The sequence below is a fragment of the Mustela erminea genome, chromosome 12, assembly GCF_009829155.1.
Source record: "Mustela erminea isolate mMusErm1 chromosome 12, mMusErm1.Pri, whole genome shotgun sequence".
Classification (NCBI taxonomy): Eukaryota; Metazoa; Chordata; class Mammalia; order Carnivora; family Mustelidae; genus Mustela; species Mustela erminea.
In genome coordinates this window covers 33,829,796-33,846,637 of record NC_045625.1, presented here as the reverse complement: position 1 = coordinate 33,846,637, position 16,842 = coordinate 33,829,796, and the positions used below count along the sequence as shown (strand labels likewise).

Genomic DNA, 16,842 nt, shown 5'->3' with positions numbered 1-16,842 from the left:
TTTCCCTCACTGAGTTGCTATGTTAGGAGACTTGCTCTGTATTAATGAAATTTAGGCTCAGTCCTCATTGTGGAGGATACATTTTCTACTACTATTTAAAAATTATGGTTTTTATGGCTACAAGGGGACTTAGTGCTTCAAAGTCTTATTTTAGGAATGATGAAACTGAGTCTTGGGAAGGTCACATGATCTGCCTGGGTCATGTGTTTGGTGGCGGAGCCAAAAATTGGTTCCTTGACCCCCAGCTTGGTGTTCCCCCTACTTTGCCTGCTCGGTTGAGATTTATCATGTCGTTTTCATCCTGATGAAGAAGAATCATTTGGGAGGCATTACCGTTTTACAGATGAGGCAACTTACACTAGGTGAATTACCTTGCCCCAAACTTACAAATACGGGGGCAGCAAATAGCATCACTGCGTTATAGTTGTATAGTTGTATACTTATACTGCTGTGTCCTGGTGCCTGCCTTCATATGTTACCTAATTTAAAACTCACAGAGACTGCAGAAGGTCGATTTGAGTATCCTCGTTTAGCAATGGGAAGACACCGATGTTCAGAGTCTTAGTAAGTTAGCCAAGGTCACACAGCCAGGTCTCAAAGCCTTTCCCTGGAAAGAACTAGGAACACAAACCATCTGTTGTTGTATCCCAATTCCTCTGATGTCATCTCTTCTAGAGCTGCAGCGATGTGCTCCAGGAGCGCTTTGCTGTAGAAATGAAATGTAGCTCTGCACTCCGCCTCGCAGCCCTGCACATCCAGGAGCGGATCTACGCATGCGCTCAGCCACAGAAGATCTCTTTGAAGTACATAGAGTGAGTGGCAGGGGACTTCTAGGTCCCATCAACAGCAGCTGTGTTGCATTTATAACTTGGCTGGCCCCCGGCCAGGATGGCCAGATTCCACAGAAAGCTGATACTCACCTACCTACCCATCTGTCCATTGCCTTTTCATCCATTTCCCACCCCACTGTCTCCGACCCAACCCAGCTTCCCCTGGTGTCAGAATCTGGCTGCTCCCTCTGGGGCAGAAGGCAACGGCAGATGGAATGACACAGGATCCCTTTGTAAATTCCCACTTCCTGAGAGAATGTCTTGGGAAATCAGTCAACAGTGTCAGTGTAAAGCTCTTCTGAGGGCAGAAATGCTTTGGAAATTAATTTTGTGTGAGACTCTTGTGTTGCGTTATATTCCTATTAGGGCAGTTTCAAGTCCTGGGATTCCAACACCTCCTGAGTCTTAGCCTAAATGTTCATTTTGCTCTGGGCATCATCACACAGGTTTGTTAACCCACTCACCCAGTCTCAGCTCTGTCCTGTCTGGACATCAGAATCAATGGGGAATCGTATTTTAAAAATGAAACGGATCCTTGGCCCTGTTCCTGAAATACTGGATCATATCTGTAGGGAGTGGGACCTGAGAATCTATACTTTTAACCAGTTTGTTGGGAATTTTGAGGCTGTTAGCCTGGTGCCATTCTAAAGCATGACCTCAGGGATTCACAGGTGCTTTGTGTTGCCCCGTGAGAGTGCATGAAACATGTGTGATCATTATTTCTCACACATATTGTAGGAAAAAGAAGACCGAGATCTGTTCTAACAGAATATCCTACCACATTGGGGCACCTGGGTGGCTTAGTTGGATAAGCGTCTGCCTTCAGCTAAGCTCATGATCCTGGGGTCCTGAGATCGAGTCCCGCATCAGGCTCCTTGCTCAGCCAGGGAGCCTGTTTCTCCCTCACCCTCTGCCCCTCCTGTTGTGCTCACTCACTTGCTCTTGCTTTCTTTCAATCTCTTAAATAAATAAATAAAATCTTAAAAAAAAAACTATCGTACCACACCAAAAGTAATCAGCTCCCAGAAAGATAGGTGGGGTTTAATTCCTGAATAGCTGTGGTTTTTGTGGAGAGAGAGTATGTGTATTAAATATATATAAATACAAATATATGACATTTATAAATTTTATGTATATTTATACACATATGTATATTCATAGTCTCTATCTTCTGTTGAGAAAGCTCATGATTGCAGTATTCTGGGAACATTCAGTTCCTGAATCAAATGTAATTATGCTTTTCCTTAGAGCCAAGTATACTGTAAAAATGGTGTTTCCAATATCTCATGGCAGGAAGGACTGGGGAATAGAGAACTTTATATCTCCAACTCTACTCCGAAACATGAAAGGCAAGGACATCAAGAAAGCCATTAGCTTTCACATGAAGAGGAACCAGAATTTGCTGGAACCCCGACAGAAGGTAATATCGTGGCCTCTGTCGACACCAACCCTACCCCCACCCCAAGCTGTCTGTTGTGAAACCTCAGGGAATGCATTTTCAGTTTGTGTGGATTTTAGGCAAGCAAATAACTCTAACTTAAGTCTTTTTCCCCTATTTAAGCAACTTATTTCTGCTGCCCAGCTACGTTTAAATTATCTACAGATCCTTGGGGAACTCAAGACATATGGTGGAAAAATCTTTAATGCTACTCTAATGGTACGTATTCTAGAAATGTGGACCCCCTACTCCCATGAGAGACCGTAGAGGTCCTCTGACGATCAGTGTATCTTTTAGCCTAAAACTCCTAAGCACTGTGTTATGTACTAGAGTTTGGGAAGCGAAATACTATGCCATCAGGGAGTGTTTATCGTGCTTGGTGCCAGCCCTGTGACAGATGCTGGGGGAGGCAGAACTCAATAGGACATGATTTCCACCCTCAAACAATGAAACAAAGTACCCAGGCCAAGCGAGGCCATGAGAAAGGCACAGGACAGGTGCTGTGGAGTTTGAAGACAAAGGACAACCCTGCCAGCTTCGGGTTGAGTATGGTGGGGAGAAAGGATTAGGGAAAAGCAGGAATGTTGGCTTTGGCCAGATTTCAGTCTGGTGGAAAGGCATTCTGAGGGAAGGGAAACGTATGCAGCTTACTCTGGAGCTTTGGGTATGTGAAGGTGGAGAGGAAGAATGGGAAATTGTGAAAGAAAGACGAGAATGTTGGATGGACTGGCGGGCTGGGGTCCTGATTGTTCAGAAGGGAAGAATGGAGGGTAGGTCTGAGAAGGGAAAAGAGAAGAAAAAGAGTCCTCCCCTCGGTGCTCCTGCCTCCCCCGGCTTGCTTTTTGGAGCCCAAAAAGCAAGGTCTAGAGTTCTGTGCTTTCCAGTAGTCAGTGACTGGCGGGCTGTGGCTTACCGGGACTCTCCCCCAAGGCATGATCCAGACTGCCCCATAACCCTCCAGCACAAAACCAGACAAGTTGCCCATTGAAGGGTTTTTTAATATATTAACAAAACTTTTTTTTCAGGGTGTATTTGGTGTGCTTCTCTGTCATTTACAGTGGTGGGTCAGTTTAATCTGATTGCTGACCTACCACTGTAGACAGAAAAAGAGAATCAATGTTTGGAGAGAAAGGAAGAGCATTAGATAGGGGAGGGGAAAAATAGTTGAGTCTTTGTACAAGTAGGTGATGAAAAGGGGGATAAGAGACTAGATCACAGAAAGCAAGGCTTGAAGGTACAAGAAAAACTTCCATTTCTCCCAGGGGCTAATCCTGTCCACTTCCAGCTGTCAAGTTCCTGTCCCCAGCCCCCTTGACTTTTCCTACCGAGGGTGAGAATGGTAGTGGGAGATATCAGCCACACTGAACTGGCTCAGGCTGCTTGCTGGACACCAGGGGCTACCAGCATAGATAAATACCGACTCTGTTGTCAGGGAACTTAACATGAACGTGACATTCAGATACGAATAATTACAGTGAGAAGTGGCAGCTCAGTGCTGTCAGACCAGTACAGAGGCTGTGGTGTGGGAACAACACAGAGGAAAGGGGCTCTTCTGGCTTGAGGAGACAGATCAAGTGGATGTGTTTCAGAGGCAGTAGATTTTGATGGAGTAGCATCCATTTGATGGAGTAGTTTTTTTTTTTTAAAGATTTTATTTATTTCTTTGACAGACGGAGATCACAAGCAGGCAGAGAGGCAGGCAGAGAGAGAGGAGGAAGCAGGCTCCCTGCTGAACAGAGAGCCTGATGCGGGGCTCGATCCCAGGACTCTGAGATCATGACCTGAGCCGAAGGCAGCGGCTTAACCCACTGAGCCACCCAGGCGCCCCAAAGGAGTAGTTTTTGTTTTTTAATATTTCTTATATATTTAACTGAGAGAGAGCAAGAAGGAGCGGGGGAGAGGGAGAAGCAGACTCCCCACCAAGCAGGGAACCCCAAGTGGGAGGTGATCCAAGGACCCTGGGATCATGAGCTGAGCTGAAGGGAGACGACTGAACCACCCAGGCCCTTGATAGAAGCTTATAAAGAGGAGTCAGGATTTCAGTAGGGCACAGCATGAACGTGGGCACATAGGTGTGAAAGCACAGGTTATGTTTATGAAACAGGTAACAGTCCCGTGGTTGGGCTTTCTGCTCTGAAGCATCTCATAGGAGATACACTTACACTTAATTTAGCTCTAGATGGGGCCCAGATTGGGCCGTTGCTTAGTTTGGTAGTCTAGGGAAGAGGTGGTGAGGGAGGATCCAAAATCAGAATCATGGAGTTTTGCAGAGAGAGGTATCCTGTCTTGCATGTGCAATGTATTTTCACTCACTCGCGAATACAAACTAATTCCTCTTCCATCTGGATGCAGTTACAGGACAGAGAATCGTACATTGCCCTTCTAGTTGGAGCCAAATACGGGATTAGCCAAATTATCAGTAGCAAACTCAACATCATGTCCACATTGGCAGAGTTTGCAAACATCAGCCGTGTAGAGCTGACGGAAGAGTCCGAGAAAGTGAGCATGGTCAAAGTCTATCTTCAGGATGTCAAGGTAATGCATGGGGAAGAGATTTTGAATCCAACTTCTGGAATTTGGGGCTCAATTATCCTAGGGTTGTTTATGAGAATATGGATATTAACAAAATCTAATATCCAACATTTGCTGAAGAGGATGAATCATCCATCCTCTATCATCAAAAGGAAAGTAATGAACAGGGCGCATTTTCCTGGGAAGGTCCTTTAAGGTTTTTTTTAGTTTTTGGTTTGGTTTGGTTTGGTTTTGGTGTAAACTGAGCTTGGAACATATACTTTCCTGATGGGCTTAGAAACTTAGATGGGTGCAGCAGATGATTTTATCACATGCATGGGATCAGAATGGCCGCCCAAGAGTTTTGAGTGGCAGCAGTGAAAATGGGCAAATGACGGGTCCTACATTGTCCCTCCTTTGCTTTAATTCTGATGCGCTCAAGGCTTTGTTATTGTGTTATTATTTTTTTAATCACCCTCTTCTTCCTTCTCCATTTGCTTTCCATTTCTTTTTCCAGGTCAGGTCTTGAAGGGACTTGACTACATGAATGAACATGGTGGGGTGGGCGGTTGGGACGGGGAGGCCGGACTCGCGGGCGAAGAGGCAGGAGACATTGTAGAGATTCAAAGGGAGAAATCCACTGTGTGTCTGTGAGTGTGTGAGTACGTGCACGTGTGGTGGTGTGTATGTGTGCACGTGTGCATGTATGCTTATTTCGAGCCTTGCCAGTGAGAATAGGAGATCCCAGGAGGCCTGCCTGTGGGCCATGGCTGGACTGACTTGGACTCTCTCATTGGCCCCATGTGGCCTTGTTGTCAGTCTTTGGACTTTAAGTCCAAAGTCCCTTCACCCTTTACATAAAAGCTCTCATTACCTTCAAAGGTTCTGACATTGCTACTGGAATCCAACAGTGCAAAAGACCTGGCCTGCCTCATTGCTGGGTACTACAGGCTGTTTGTCGACCCAGACACCCCCATTTTCCTCTGGCCGGGAAACAAGCAACAGGTGCACCGAGTATCTGCTGAAGAAGGTGAGGTGCTGAGTTTTGCTCGTAAGGACAGGCCCTTTTCACAGCCGAAAGGGAGGGAGTGAACTGAGTTGAGCTGAGACTTCCACCCAAGTGGATGAAAGCTTTTTTTCCCATTTATTTCCTGGTAAACAGTTGATCTTTCTAAAATCCTAAATAGAGAGGCTTTCTTTGTAGCTGAGAGTCCCCTAAAGCCACAAAATGCTGTTGAATGTCTCTGATTCCCTGTGGTAACTCCTAAAAACAAACAAACAAAAGATATTATTCATTTATTCAGAAAGTACAGATGACCTAGCTTTTTATTCCACATCTAGATGCTCTGTTGCATTCTCTTGAATTATAATAGAAATTCTCACCTTTGCATGTATAGAAGAAGGGGGTATCGGAGATAGAAGGAAATCGAAATCATATATAAGGAATGAAGTAGTGGAGGCCAGATGAAATGAACAGTCTCGCAGGCCAGCTCCCAGTTTCTCGCAGGCTTTGCTTCAGCAGTGTTGGTGCAGCATTTTCCCACTGCTTTGCTGATAAATGTTGAAACACTCCCACTACGGCTAATTTCAGGCTACCAACGTGATGTCACTGAATGTGGAGATGGGAAGAGATGCCCAGTCGTACAACATTATTGAGCATTTCCTCCATTTGGATCAAATAGGCATAAAAAAATCTTAAGAGATTAGATGATAGTAAGATAAAACAAAATAATGAGGAAGTGATGAGTTTGGGGTATTTGTTTTGGTTTTAACATGGTTTGTGAACAGGGGATGGTATCTTAGAGTCTAATCAAACAATGCAGAGTGGGAACAGTTGGGAAGGTCTGGTGGTGGGAGGGACTCCTCCTGCTGGGGCAGGTGGCAGTAGGAGGGAAGGCACTCTAGGGGCGGGATGTTTGAAGTAGATCTTGAAAGACTGGTGGAGTTAACTGGCAAAGGAGAGAGATCATTTGAAGCAGAGGAGACAACATGGGGGCATGACACCAAGGGCAAGGTCATGATCTGTGAGAAGCTCTCTCTGGTGGGTGGAGCATGTGAAGCCTACAGGGGGTGACCAGGCTGCTGAGGAGGGCTGGGGCTGCACCATGAGGGGGTGACTAGGCTGCTAAGAAGGGGTTAGGGATTACACTGTGAGGGGATAACCAAGAAGGTTGGGGCCACACTATGAGAGGCCTTGGAGAGTTTAGGCTCTTCCCTATAGTCAGGGGAAGCCATCACAGGGTTTAAGTAGAATATGATGTGATCAGAGAGATGTTTTTAGAAATATCACCCTGCAGGCTATGGCAGAAGGGAAACTGGAGACCTGGTTCAGTGTCTTCAACCTTCCTGCCATGAATCCTTCCTGAGGACTAGCAGCTAGATGAGTTTTGACTGTCCTAAAAGCCCTGTAGCACCAGTGGGTCCCCAAGGCCAGGCTTCAAAATGGTGCCAACCTAGTGGCCTCAGAATCCCACATAAAGTTGCTAAGAATACAGATTCTCAGCCCACATTCCCTAGATAGTTGACTTAGTACGTCAGGGTTAGGGCTGAGGATATGTTTGATTTTTTAAAAAAATATGATTCTGTATCTGGGGACAGGACAGAGCTGGGGAGGGACCTAGCAGACCTGGATGACACTGTCCCTAGCAGAGTGAAATCCAGCCACATAACCTCCAGGTTTCCATGAACACACAGCTGTCCTTGGAGGTAGTCCAGTCTCCATTATGCAGCTCAGCTCCATGTGTGGGGAGAACATGGACTCTGGGAATCCCGTGGGCCCTGAGTCAACCGGTACAGCGTGATCGGGGCTGGCCACCCTGGCGAATGGGAGGGCAGGCAGAATGAGGCACGGGAGGACATACGCCTCTGCCAGTCCCTGAACGCTGTTGCATAACCCCCGGGGTCCCTTATGTTCCAGGCTATGAGTCCAGGGCATGCAGCGACTCTGAGGAGTCCTCTGAAGTGGATTGCGTGCCCGAGCCCCTCTGCGATGGACACCTGCCGAAGCTGGACCCCGGCAGACCGCGTGTCAAAGAGGAGCTGCCTCCTGGGGACAGTCCCATGCCTGAGGTGGCCAGGAGGGGCCCGAGCATCTCTGGGGCCAGCATGACAGATAGCGCCGAGTCCGAGGCATCCGACTCGGCCAACACGGAGAGCCGAGGCTGCAGGACCAGTGGTTCCAGTGAGTCCATGGAGGCCCTGGAGGAGGATGACCTGGACGCTTGCTCTTCCAGCAGGTCTGGCTTCTTCCGCTCTAGCGCACCGGGCTTCCCAGAGACTCCTGGTTCCAACAGCCAAGACGAGAGAAGCAGGATTGAAACCAGGGGCTTCCTCTGTCTCCTGGACCTGGCCCAGAGAGCCAGTCCTCTGTGCCCAAAGACAGAGTTTCCTGAGAGTCCCGCTCCTGACACTTTCAGCTGGGGACCAGAACTGAGTGCAGCCAGGCTGGACCCCAGGCTCTATGAGGGCAGCCGGCCCGACTACTACAGCCTGTGCTCCAGTGTCTCCCTGGCCAGCCACCTCAGCGACAGCTCAGAGAGCACAGCTTCCCGCCAGGGTGGGGGCCTGCCAGCCTGGGCTCAGCAGGGCTGGACTGAGGCCCAGCCCTGCTCGGCTCTGGAAGCCCTGGCCCCACACCTGCCACTGGCCTTGGAGGATGGCAGCTCGGATGAGGAATACTATGACGCCGCTGACAAGCTCACACCCCCAGACGCCCTCGCAGGTGAGCCCGCCCTCGCAGGTGAGCCCTCCCGAGCAGGTCTCCAGACTGGCGCAGGCAGCTCCTGAACATCCAGCGGGAGTGGGGACCCAGCTGGAAGGGAAAACACGAGTAAAGCAGAGTCCTTGTCCTTGTTTGAGAAGGCCCAAGGCTGTTTGGGGGCAGGGGTAAATTATAAGTGTCATAACTTCAAGTCAGTGCTACAAGGGAGGTTCAGAGAAGTGTAGGCGAGCAGAGATGGGAGGCAGTAATCAACAATGGGAATCAAGGAGGGCTTCCCAGAAGAGGTGGCAAATGGACTGGGCCTTGTGAGATGGACAGAATTTACACAGAAAAAGGTCTGACAGAGCGCTCAGCAGAGGGAAGTGGCTTCGTCATTGAGAATGATGCTACATTAAATGAGGCTTTGAAGCAAGAAGAGCCCGATAGGCCACTGGAGGCCCCTTAAGAGACTCAGACGTAAGAAAAAGCAGGGGATCTGTTGGTCCTGTTTCTTTCTGGTTCCTTATCCTTTCCTCCACAAAGAGTGTGGGGTGTCTTTCCACATAGAGTGACTTCCCTAGTTGACTTGAGATCTCTCTCTCTCTCCAAGAGTGTGGGGTGTCTTTCCACATAGAGTGACTTCCCTAGTTGACTTGAGATCTCTCTCTCTCTCCATGCTGAAGGAAAAAATTTGGAAAATAACACACAGACATTGATGATGACCCAGCAGGAGCTGGAGAAGTCCTTCCCTGTTGTTCCCTCCCCTCCAGAGGTTTCCTGTTGTTGGTGGGAGAGAGGCCATCCTGAGAAGCTCCCATGAGGCCCCTCGAGGTCCTCTGTGACATGGCCTCTTTCTCTCTCTCTCTGTCTCCTTCCTCCCGAGCCCTCTTTCAGCATACCTACCACACAGACCTCCTTGCTGTTCTTGAAGAGTGCCATGCTCTTTCCTACTTCTGGCCTTTGCCATGCTGCCCTTTCCGCCCGAAACACGCCTCACCCAGATCTTTGACTGCTAATGCCCAGTCCTCTATCAGGCCCCACCTGGAAATTCACTTCCTCTGAAACATGACCGAGACTGCCAAGACTAGGACTATGTTTTCATAGCCTCCTGGGCACTTCCTGCCTAGTCCTTAGCACCGTCTATAATTGTCTATTTATTTGTGTGATTTTTATGTTGATGTTTCTCTTCCTTGCTAAAAAAACAATTCCTTAGAGTACAGAAACTGTATGTTTCACACTCAGCCCTGTGTGCCCAACACAGTGTCTGGCAGTTTTGCTCAATGAATGAATGAACACTCCGCCATCTACCCTGAGTTCATTAATTGACCAGACCCCTAGAGAAGGAGACACTGATGAACAGGTTTCCACTGTTCTCCAAAGAACCCAGCCAACTGCCATCCACGCCCTCAGCTTTGGCTTGCTGGGCTGGCCATTGTGCAGGGGTCAAGATAGGGGCACAACAGAGACCATCAGTCAAGATTTTCCTTATAGGAATCCAGCTGGACATAATGTCCATACTGGACACTCCCCTTTCTCACAAGCAGTCAGTGAGGGGCTGGGGAGAGAGCCCAGAATTGGAACCTTTGAGCCTGAGTTTTGGTCTGGCCTCTGACTCACCATGGGAGCCTTTCCCTTTTTCAGCCTCAGAAACACCCTTGGTGAGTGGCTGTAGGTGGCCTAGGGTAGCAGTTCCAAAACGTGGGTGGGCATCAAAAATCACCCAAGGGACCAGGTTTAACTACTACACCTTTCTGGTGGTAGCCCCCAAGATTCTGACTGAGGAGGTGCAAGGAGCAGCCTAGGAGTTGATAAGGTTTTTTTTTTTTTAAAGATTTTATTTATCTATTTGACAGAGAAAGAGATATCACAAGTAGACAGAGCAGCAGACGGTGTAGGGGTGGGGGGGAAAGTAGGCTCCTCACTGAGCAGAGAGCCTGATGTGGGGCTCAATCCCAGGACCCTGAGATCATGACCTGTGCCGAAGGCAGAGACTTAACCCACTGAGCCACCCAGGCACCCCTTGATAAGGTTTTTAATGAGGTGCAGCCAGATTGGAAACTACTGGTCTAAGAACCCTCAGATTCTCAAGGGCTGGGATATGATCCTGATTCCCTCTGGCCGATTCCTTGGACTTCTTCACAAAGGGCTTCTCAATTCAGAAAGGTCCATCCTGGTATTCACAAAAACCCTCACACCTGTGAAGCTGTGATTTTTTTAAAAAGATTTTATTTATTTGAGAGAGAGAGAAAGAGCCTGTAAGTGGGGGGAATAGCAGAAGGAGATGGACAAGATGACTCTGTGCTGAGTGCGGAGCCCAACACAGGGCTCGATCCCACAACCCTGAGATCACGGCCCAAGCTGAAACCAAGAGTTAGACGCCTAACTGACTGAGCCACCTGGGTGGCTGGAACTGTGACACTCTTTGTGAAGAGAAAGCTCCCTCAGAATCCTCACACATAGTAGCCATGAGAGTAGGGGTGGTGGCAGCTTGTGTCACTGACCTGCTGTTAGACACAGACCTTGTTCTGGGAGCTTGATGTGCACTGTTTCGCTGAACCTGTGTGGGAGTGCAGTGCTGCCTGTTACCACAGGCACTGACTGACTTGGGTCGATGTAAGCACAAAGAAAGAGTGTTAGATGTCAGAGAGCTTATAAAATTGCTAGCGAAGATGAAGAGCTGGCAGTTACCACGCCCAGAGACTGTGTGACAGGATTCCTCATTGTTATCAGGAGTCTGCGGCTGCAAAGGATGGGCTCTGTTTATTATTATTATTTTATTTTTTAAATGTTTATTGACTTATTCTGCAGAGAGAGAGAGGGAGAGAGAGAGAGGGCGAGAGCCTGATGTGGGGCTCAATCTCATGATCTCAAGGTCACAACTTGAGCCAAAACTACGAGTCGGACACTTAACCGACTGTGCCACACAGATGCCCCTTATTATTATTATTATTTTAAATCTATGTGTTCAAGTGCAAGAATCTAGGAAATTTGTGGCTGACTTTCTAGGTTCTAAATCTGGCTACTTGGCTGATTGTGGACAGGGAGCTGTCATGAAGGGTTTCAACAGACTGTAACCACTAGGGAGATTTCATTCATCTCACTTTCATTTTGGTACTGATTTTTATTTCATTTGCTACTGTGACCAAAAGACAATAAAATGGGTCATGGGCAACCAAGAATCAAAAAATGTTTCCCACAATTATTATCCCCATTTATTAGATGAGTACACTGAGGAGGTCAAGATTTAGCATGCTAAGGTTACCCAGCCCAGCCAGGATTTGAACCCAGGCAACCCTGAGTCCTAAGCCCAAGTTCTCTAAGTCTCTTTGTTTTTCTTTGTTTCATGTACTCTTTCCTTTCTTGATTCTTAGGGCCCAGAGCTGTTCCTGCTGCAGAACCCAGTGCCACAAGCTTAAAGAATAAAGTTAGCACTTACGCCCCTGAGGACAGCCTGAATCCTAGACCAGATGGAAGAGAACCTTGCAGAAGGGGAGGGGCGAAGAAGTATGCCAAGACACTGAGGAAAAGAAGGTCTTTCCTGCAGACAGACTACACCTGTCAGGTCTCATTTCCCCTGGTGCCCTCAGCCTCCCTGGAGAGTGTGGACGACGTGTGCTACTACAACAGGGAGCCCTATCTGGCCCTCAGCGCACCATCACCAACTGTGTCCTCTCTACAGGACATGCAAGGTGAGCCTGGCCTCCTAGAGACAAAGGCTCTGGGGCTGCTGGGCCCCTTGAGGAAGACCAAGAGCAAAAACCCAGCCTCCCGGGTCATGGAGATGGAGCCCGAGACCATGGAAACCAAGTCAGTCATCGACTCCCGAGTATCTTCTATTTCTGCCATTCGCCTCCGGATTGACCCCAACCATAAAGAGAGTTCTGGGGATGCCCCCCCGACTGCCACTGTTGCCAATTCCCCAGCAAATACCCTTCCCTGTTCTAACCCAGGCTCATCTGGTGCAGATAATGCTCAGGCAGAGCCTTCCCAAACCTTGTCTCCATTTCAACAGTCGGATGGGAATGCCCCCAAAGAACTCACCCTGGAGCTTGGGGACGGCACCTCCTCCCTCTCCAGTGCTGACCCAGACACAGATAGAGGCTGCCTGCCCATTAGCCCAGGACCACATGATGCCTCTCAAGCAGACACTCTAGAGCCGGGGGGAGTCCGGTTGGAAACAGGACTGGGTTCTCTGTTTACAAATCCTATGCAAGAAACTACCCCCAAATGCACAGAGCCTCCGTTGTCTCCTCCAGTCACGCCTGGAAGTGAATGTACAATAAATTCAGGAGAGAAGACGGCTTCTTTCCCTATGGAGGAGGAACAACCAGAACAGCTACCCCTGGGACATGATGGAGAAGTTACAAACAAAAATGGCACCAGCTTATTTCATGATGGGTCTGGGCAAGATTCCGGTGACGCCAAGGGTGACCTGTCGAATGCTGTGCCACAGACTACTGGTGTCAGTGCCCCATCTGGTAGAATAGTAGCATCCCTCTCCTTGAAGTCTCTTATAACAGAAACTGAGCAGATCCTGCCACATTCCCCCACGGATCCCAAAGGACAAAGCAGAGAAACCCTCAGCCAAGCCTGCCAGGCTCAAGACCAAAAGCTATTGGAAGAGCTGGATTTAGACCCTGACTTCTTGCTTGGGGACCAGACCATTCCATCAGTCTTCCCTCTGGAGGGGGTCAAGACCAAGCCACTTAACCATGTGATAGGGGAAGATACAACCCCTAGGGACCCTGCGCAGCAGATCTCTTTTAATCCAGGCCCTTCTCTGCCAAAGGCACTAGCATGTCCCCAAAAGGAGCCCCACTTAGAAGGTTCAAACCATTGTTCCCTGTCAGAAAACAAAAGCAAAATCCCTAGCGTCAGCCTTCCCACTGAGAAGTCTTTCCTGTGTTTTGCCCCAGAAAGCCATCCTAAAGTTCCTGCCCGCCTCAGGATGGCCACATCTTTGGGGTTTGTGGGTGCGAATGAAACGGTGGCCCCCAGGATTGGGATGGAGCAGTGTAGCTGCCAGTTCTCGTATGCTACGTGCTTCCGGGGCCTGCAGCCAGATGCAGAGGAAGAAGACAGGGACTTGGAAGTGCACCCCGCAGCCCCCCTCACCTCACCGCCCTCTGCAGGCAGCCGGCTGGCCTTGCCCTGGAGGCCTGCCAGGGCCCACAGCTGCAGCGCTGAGCCCCTGTCGAGGAGGAGCCACATCTGGCCAGAGTACTGCTCCAGGGCTCTGAGACAGCTGAAAGCTGTCCCTGCCAGCAGCCCAGAGGGCTTCATGCAACTCACAGAGAGCTTACTGGAATTACAAGATATTCTAGAAGCTTCCTGGGGGAATGGGAACAGACATCCCCCCGAGAAGTGCAGCTGGCACTTTTTAGAAAGCCGGAGCCGCCTCTGCATGGGTTCCCAGAAGCTCCTGTCGAGCTGTCAACATGTGATCCGAATGGACCAGTCCCCCGAAGAGATGCAGGGCGCTGTGCGGGACACCTTCCAGCACCTGGTCCAGCTGGCCAGCCTGTGCTTCCAGTTCACAGACTGCGGCCGCTGCTCCAGCCGCCACCGAGAGGCGGCAGGGAACCTGAGGGATGTGGTGTACACGTACCATCAGTTCGTGGAGGCGGCTAAACTGACCTGCGAGAGAGGCTACCACGACCTGAGTGTGAAACTCTTGGCCCGTCAGTGCACGGCCCTCACGGCTGCCGTGTTCTGTTTGACCCAGAAGTTCCGGGCATCCGCTGCCCTATGAGTGGGCTGCTGGCCCAGGCCTCCGCCCTACCCTGGACACTTTCCTGAGAAGCCCCTCCATTCCTCCTCCCAGCCCTCCAAAATGTTTACTAGAGTATTTGAATAAACTGCTGCTTCATTCCTGGCCTGGATCATGCAGAGTGATGACAAGTTTGGGTCAAATCATTCACTTGTATTCATTCAACCAACATTCATTGGAGACCTCCTCTGGGTCAGGCCATGTGTAGGCACTTAGGGTATAAAGATGAATAAGACAAGTCCCTTCCCCTGGTCAGGATGCTCACAGACCCTCAGGGGAATACAGATAAGGAGAAATTGTACCTCAGGAAATTGTACCCTACTAGGAGTTCACCCTGGGGGTATAGTTGCAAGAGGAACGCACAAATTCTCCCAAGGGATGAGGGAGGAAGGTTGGGGGTGTAGTCACTGAAAAATGGTCTTGACTGCTCAGATCACATTGATTTGACAATAACCTTCACAAATAGGAGTGAATACATGTATTTGATAGATTCTACCTTCATAAGGTTTGGTTTGTAGCACGGACCTGCGCCCCCGCAGGCCCGGTATTCTTGGCCGCCTCGCTAGGACAGGCACAGGTTGCCACTAGGTGGCAGTAAGTCCCTTAGTTGCCTGGTGACCCCCACCCACCAGTGTATGCTCTGGGCTTCCTCAGAAATTGACTGCACACTTAAATACCGCACCCTTTTTCTGTTGTAAACATCTAAAACGGCAAACATGAAAACCCTGAGTTAGATTTGCCTTTTTTAAAGAGTAATATTCAAGCAAAAGAAACATAGTTAGTACCTTTCTCACTGATCCCAGTTGAGCCAGTTAATCCCACTTAATCTTAGTGGGACATTGGACAAGCTACTTAACCCCGCTGTGCTTTGGTTTTCTCTTTACGTATTAAGAACTCCTGCTTTGCAGTGTAGAAATCTAGCAATCTAGTGAATACTCGGTAAAAGTCAGTAATAACCCCCAGATGCCTCTCCTAGGATGAAACCATTTCCTACATTTCATTTTCAGACTCCAGGAAAACTGATTTCAAGATACCCATGGGATGTCTTTTTCCTTTGGCTTCTCTGTCCAGGCCAAAGCTGGCTTAGATGTTCACCTGTGGCTACTAGAGCCCATTCAAGGGGTCATTTTGTCCCTCTGGTACTCCTGATCAGCTGTGGGTCTGCACGGGGGTCCCCCTAATTCCTCTCCTTTACCCAGAAGCATCAGGGGGGCAGAATGAGAGTGTTAGGTACCTAAGATCTTGGCAGTCAGAGGAAAGCAATTTTGGGGAGAAGAGAAGATATTCTCTTCCTCCTTGTTACCAGTTACTTGTTAACTAATCAGTTAACCAGTTTGAATAACATTTAAATAAGGCTCTCAAACATAGATTTGAAGTGTTTTTGTGGCCATGAAAAGTAGGAACCATAGGATACCAAAATAATAAACATTATATGATGTTAAACAGGACTTGAACACTCTTATCAGAAGAAAGCTCTGTGAAGAGCTGCATAATCTTTAGGTTTGCAAGTTAAAGGAAGGAGCTCAGGACTTCAGCTCAACCAGGGATTGAATCCTAGCCGTGTTCTTATAGGTACTGCTCTGGGCCTCAGTTTCCCCAACTGACAAAAGGAATTATTACTAGCCTCATTTAGTGAGGGCCTCCAGTGTGCCATACCTTAAATACCTTGAATACATTTTGTTATCAATGGAACAACACCCTAAACTAGAGATTGCTATGTGATACACATTCAGCATTATTGTGAAAAATAATCACAAAGGCAGGAAGAAGACTGTGAAGCCTCTGGCACAGGCACTCAAATGTTTATTTCTGTCTTTCCTTGCTCCCTCCCCCTTCGAATCCATTAACTTTCTTGGGTTGCTACTGTATGGAGTTAGCAGTTTACTCTGCAGTTCCCATAAGGAGTACTAAGTTCCAGAAGTTCCAGGAAATCCCTCATTGTTGAGAAGCTACAAGGAGGGGGTGGTGTGGGGGGTGGTCCCGTTCAGCACTTTCTTTGAGATACACAGCCTCCTACATGAAATGGGCAGAATGAGATGCAATGCAAGAGTCCATTGATCCATGACTAAGAAATTAGCAGACATTTACACTTCGCCATCCTTTTCCCACTCACCATCACATTCACTGATTCCTTTCTTTATACAGCATTTGTTACACCCATTACAGGTGATGCCTGATGCAAGATTCTGGGTGTAGATAATTGGGTAAGAATCCTGTCTTCAAGAGCTCCTGGTCTAAGAGATAAGATGACATGTAGAGATAGACCTACAGTCTAAGGCATTGTCTGCTCAGGGTGGCCAAAGAGGACAGATAAGTGGGTCTGAGAACTCAAAGGAGAGAACTTATTTTGGAGTGGGGGACAGAGTAGTGATCATGGAAGGATCCTAATGCTGTAGGAGGCAGCATTAATTAGAACTATGCCAAGAAGTATTTATTGAGTAGCTACTGAGCATCCTGTCCCAGATTTGGTAGATAGGAAGGTAAGTTTTGGATGTGTTAAGAAAGGAGAAAAAAAAAATCACTCGTTTGCTGATTCTGTTAACAAATCTTTACTGTGCAGTGACATTGGGAGTCAAATCATCAACATGACAGA

At 48.4% G+C, this 16,842-nt stretch overlaps 1 protein-coding gene across 3 annotated transcripts in view; it reads left to right on the top strand.

Annotated features, from left to right (window-relative positions):
* FRMPD1 (FERM and PDZ domain containing 1) overlaps positions 1-14,355 on the top strand; it is a 142,093-nt gene extending 127,738 nt beyond the window's left edge. For all 3 annotated transcript variants that reach the window (XM_032306636.1, XM_032306637.1, XM_032306635.1), the window contains 7 exons: positions 676-812; positions 2,124-2,250; positions 2,392-2,487; positions 4,621-4,803; positions 5,662-5,809; positions 7,697-8,500; positions 11,851-14,355. In XM_032306636.1, coding sequence (XP_032162527.1) covers positions 676-812; positions 2,124-2,250; positions 2,392-2,487; positions 4,621-4,803; positions 5,662-5,809; positions 7,697-8,500; positions 11,851-14,231 — 3,876 coding nt within the window. In that variant the 3' untranslated portion in view covers positions 14,232-14,355. The remainder of the gene's footprint in view (positions 1-675; positions 813-2,123; positions 2,251-2,391; positions 2,488-4,620; positions 4,804-5,661; positions 5,810-7,696; positions 8,501-11,850) is intronic.
* Positions 14,356-16,842: the final 2,487 nt, after the last annotated feature.